The following is a 3,241-nucleotide window of genomic DNA, read 5'->3' as shown; positions in this document are numbered from 1 at the left end:
GTGTTTATGTATAAAGCCAGGAGCAATTTATTACCTGGTGGAATTCAAAAACTATTTAATGAAAGGGAAGGGGGATACAATTTAAGGGGTCAGTTAAATTTAAAAATTCATGCTATACGTACAACCAAAAAAAGATTCTGTGTTTCCATAAGTGGGGTAAAACTATGGAATAATTTAAGTGTAGACATAAAAAATAGTAATAGAATTGACGAGTTTAAACATAAATATAAAGGTATGTGTCAATCAAGATATATGCAAGAACAGGCTCTGATTAATTACATGGACAATTGTGGGTGTGGTGTACATTTTGTAACCATTCTTTAGTATATTACTTGTGTGATGGTAGAATGTTAACACTGTTATAATCTTTTTTTAGTATAATACGTGTGTGGGTAGAAGTGAATCATTTACTGGTTGCAAACCAATGATGGTAAGATGATGTCATGGGGTAGGACTGGATAAGTCTGACTTCTTCCTACTCCATTCAAGCATGTACTAGGTATAAGCAAATTGATATTGGATTATGTGTAAAATTATGTGTGTTGTCATATCAGCTGTTTTTACATGCTTGAAAGAATAAATCAAATCAAATACTTGTGTGAATCCAGTCAATTTCTTAATCTGTCAGTGTGCACTGAAGCCAAACTCATCCTCAGGTTCTGACTGCCATATTATTCTTCCTTTGAAATCAACAAATACTAATGGAGCTCTTTTTTGGCATGTCTTTAGCTCAGGCAAAACAAGTAATTGTGATCTGTCACTATACTTGCAGATATTACAAAGAAAATGGAGGGTCAAGTTGATGCTCCTGCACAGCTCTTCCAGAAGGTAATACAACATACTGTGTAGTGTTTTGTTTTTGTTTTGCTCAAACAGTCCTATAGCTGTGGTTTTGATTTGATATGACTGTTTCAGGGCTGAGTTCCAACAGTTTAAACACTCACTGTGATATAAAATTTAAATGATAAGAAGATGACAAACTTGGATAAACTGTCTAAGGATAGCACACAAGACCACTAAGAAGAAGGAAATGAAGTTGCCCATTCATACCATAACTTGTAGCCTCATACTTATGGCTGTATTTGCCTTGCATTGAATTGCATTTGTGAACTTTTTGAGAGTGGGAAAATGGCATCTGCAGCATTTTGGTGCCCTGCTGTGCTCAGTAACGACTGTGAGGAGGTTCTGCATGGAGCACAACCTTAGATGAAGGAATGATGTTTAAAACACAAATTTGGAAATGGCAGTGTTTTTTTTTTTGTGTGTTTTTTTTTTCAAATCATCAGAGTAGCACATGTAGGTGTGTTTTAAAATCTTCATGTGGTGCTCATCATCATCAGCATCATCATCATCAATGTTTATTTAACCAGGAAGAAAACCAGTTGCAAACCTGACATAAAACACAAGTAATACCTGCCTTACACCGGCCTTTCATGACTTTTCAAGCAATTTCAGTGTCACAGACTAATTTCCAATTTTGGAATAAAATCAAGAGAGTTTTGCTACAATCATGTCACGCTCGCATCATCTCATTCGTTTGGTGCAAGATGGTGATCTGAGTCTTTTTCTCCTCTTTGACATTTCAAGAAAATCAACTGTGTTTATTATTATCATAAGTCTTAGGCTTTGCTCATTCAGACATTGATGTGAACATAGTAAACAACCAATAAGTGGGCTCTCTCCAGCACCAAACAGAAAGCAGCATCGCGGCACAGAAACAGCGGTAAATATGATGGAGACTCCAGTGAGGCATGGAGAGCACAATTCTGTTGGACCATTACAAACGAGGAGAAAATGGTGGAGTTGTGGAGCAGGCTGAGTGTGTTGCAGACCTCAAAGTTTGTCAGTGAAAACATTGAAAACCTTTTCTTTGTACTATTGGTAGTTAAAGGTTCCAGTGAAATAATAAATCACAGATTTTAGTTATTACATTTTGGAAAGTGTTCCAACTTTTCTGGATATGGGATTTGTAGATTCCACCTTCTCATTGCACCTTCCCTGCATCTCACAAAGATACGAGAGTAGGAACCCAAAAAAAAACAAAAAAAAAAACACTCTGGACTCGTCAGACCAAAGAACAGATTTGAACTAATGTCCATTTTTTTGTTTCCTGGCCCATACGGTTTTCTTCTACTTACTGCAAATTGGATACTGAACATTTCAAACAGGAGAGTTCAGAGCACATAAATTCACATAGATGTTTTTTATAAGAAAATATTATTTTTAAATACTAATGTAAGTGTAATTAAACCACATTATTGCAATTAATAATCCTGTCCCTGGTAGGCTAGTGGTTAAGGCGCAGCGCCCTCGCTGCTGCGGCCTGGGTTCGAATCAGGGTTGCATCAGGAAGGGCATCCAGCATAAAACACGTGCCGAATGTCAACATGCGAGTCGTCAGTGTGACGATTCGCTGTGGCGACCCCTAAATGGGAAAAGCTGAAAGTGACTTTCTATTGCAATTAATAATCCTCAATTTGTCTTTTTTTTTTTTTTTATTTACCTGTATATATCAGGTTAAAGATGTGGACCAGAGTAGCGACTGGTTCAAAGATGGAATGAAATTAGAAGCCATTGACCCCCTCAACCTCTCAGCTATATGTGTAGCCACTGTAAGAAAGGTACGTGTGTGTCTTTACATTAAAGTCAGGAAAAAAATGTGGTTAGATAAAATGATTAGTTATTGTTTTTTATGTGAAATTACTGTCCCTTTTAGTAGGTGGCAGTTCCAGATCAACATCTGCCATTCTGTGTTGTTTAGGTGTTGGCAGACGGATACCTCATGATCGGGATCGATGGTTCAGAGGCCGTGGATGGATCAGACTGGTTCTGCTACCATGGTACCTCCCCCTCCATCTTTCCTGTTGGCTTCTGTGAAATCAACACCATTGAACTCACGCCCCCTAGAGGTACTGCATTCATCTGTGTTTCTTCAAGTCCTTTGTAAATGTAAATGAGCATTTGCTATTGAAAGGGCACTCTATTAAATACCATTTATTTGTACAACCCAAATCAAAAAAAGTTGGGACAGTATGTAAAATCTAAAATAAAACTCAAAATAGTGATGTGTAAATCATCTGTGTCCTGTATTACATTGAAAACAATACAGCAGCACATTATTTGATGTGATAATTCATCAGTTTAATTCTTTGTTCAAAATCCATCCATCCATCCATTTTCTTCCGCTTATCCGGGACCGGGTCACGGGGGCAGCAGTCTAAGCAGAGATGCCCAGACTTCC

General features: G+C 37.5%; 1 protein-coding gene across 1 annotated transcript in view; it reads left to right on the top strand.

Annotated features, from left to right (window-relative positions):
- Positions 1–3,241, top strand: part of LOC109965134 (MBT domain-containing protein 1-like) — a gene marked incomplete at its 3' end in the record, with an annotated part of 14,615 nt that overhangs the window by 9,508 nt on the left and 1,866 nt on the right. Inside the window, exons 10-12 of the mRNA XM_020608925.1 lie at positions 773–828; positions 2,517–2,621; positions 2,762–2,909. Of these exons, the coding sequence (XP_020464581.1) occupies positions 773–828; positions 2,517–2,621; positions 2,762–2,909 (309 nt within the window). The remainder of the gene's footprint in view (positions 1–772; positions 829–2,516; positions 2,622–2,761; positions 2,910–3,241) is intronic.

This window comes from Monopterus albus, unplaced genomic scaffold (assembly GCF_001952655.1).
Source record: "Monopterus albus unplaced genomic scaffold, M_albus_1.0 scaffold96.1, whole genome shotgun sequence".
Classification (NCBI taxonomy): domain Eukaryota; kingdom Metazoa; phylum Chordata; class Actinopteri; order Synbranchiformes; family Synbranchidae; genus Monopterus; species Monopterus albus.
This window is presented reverse-complemented; position numbering and strand designations above follow the sequence as displayed.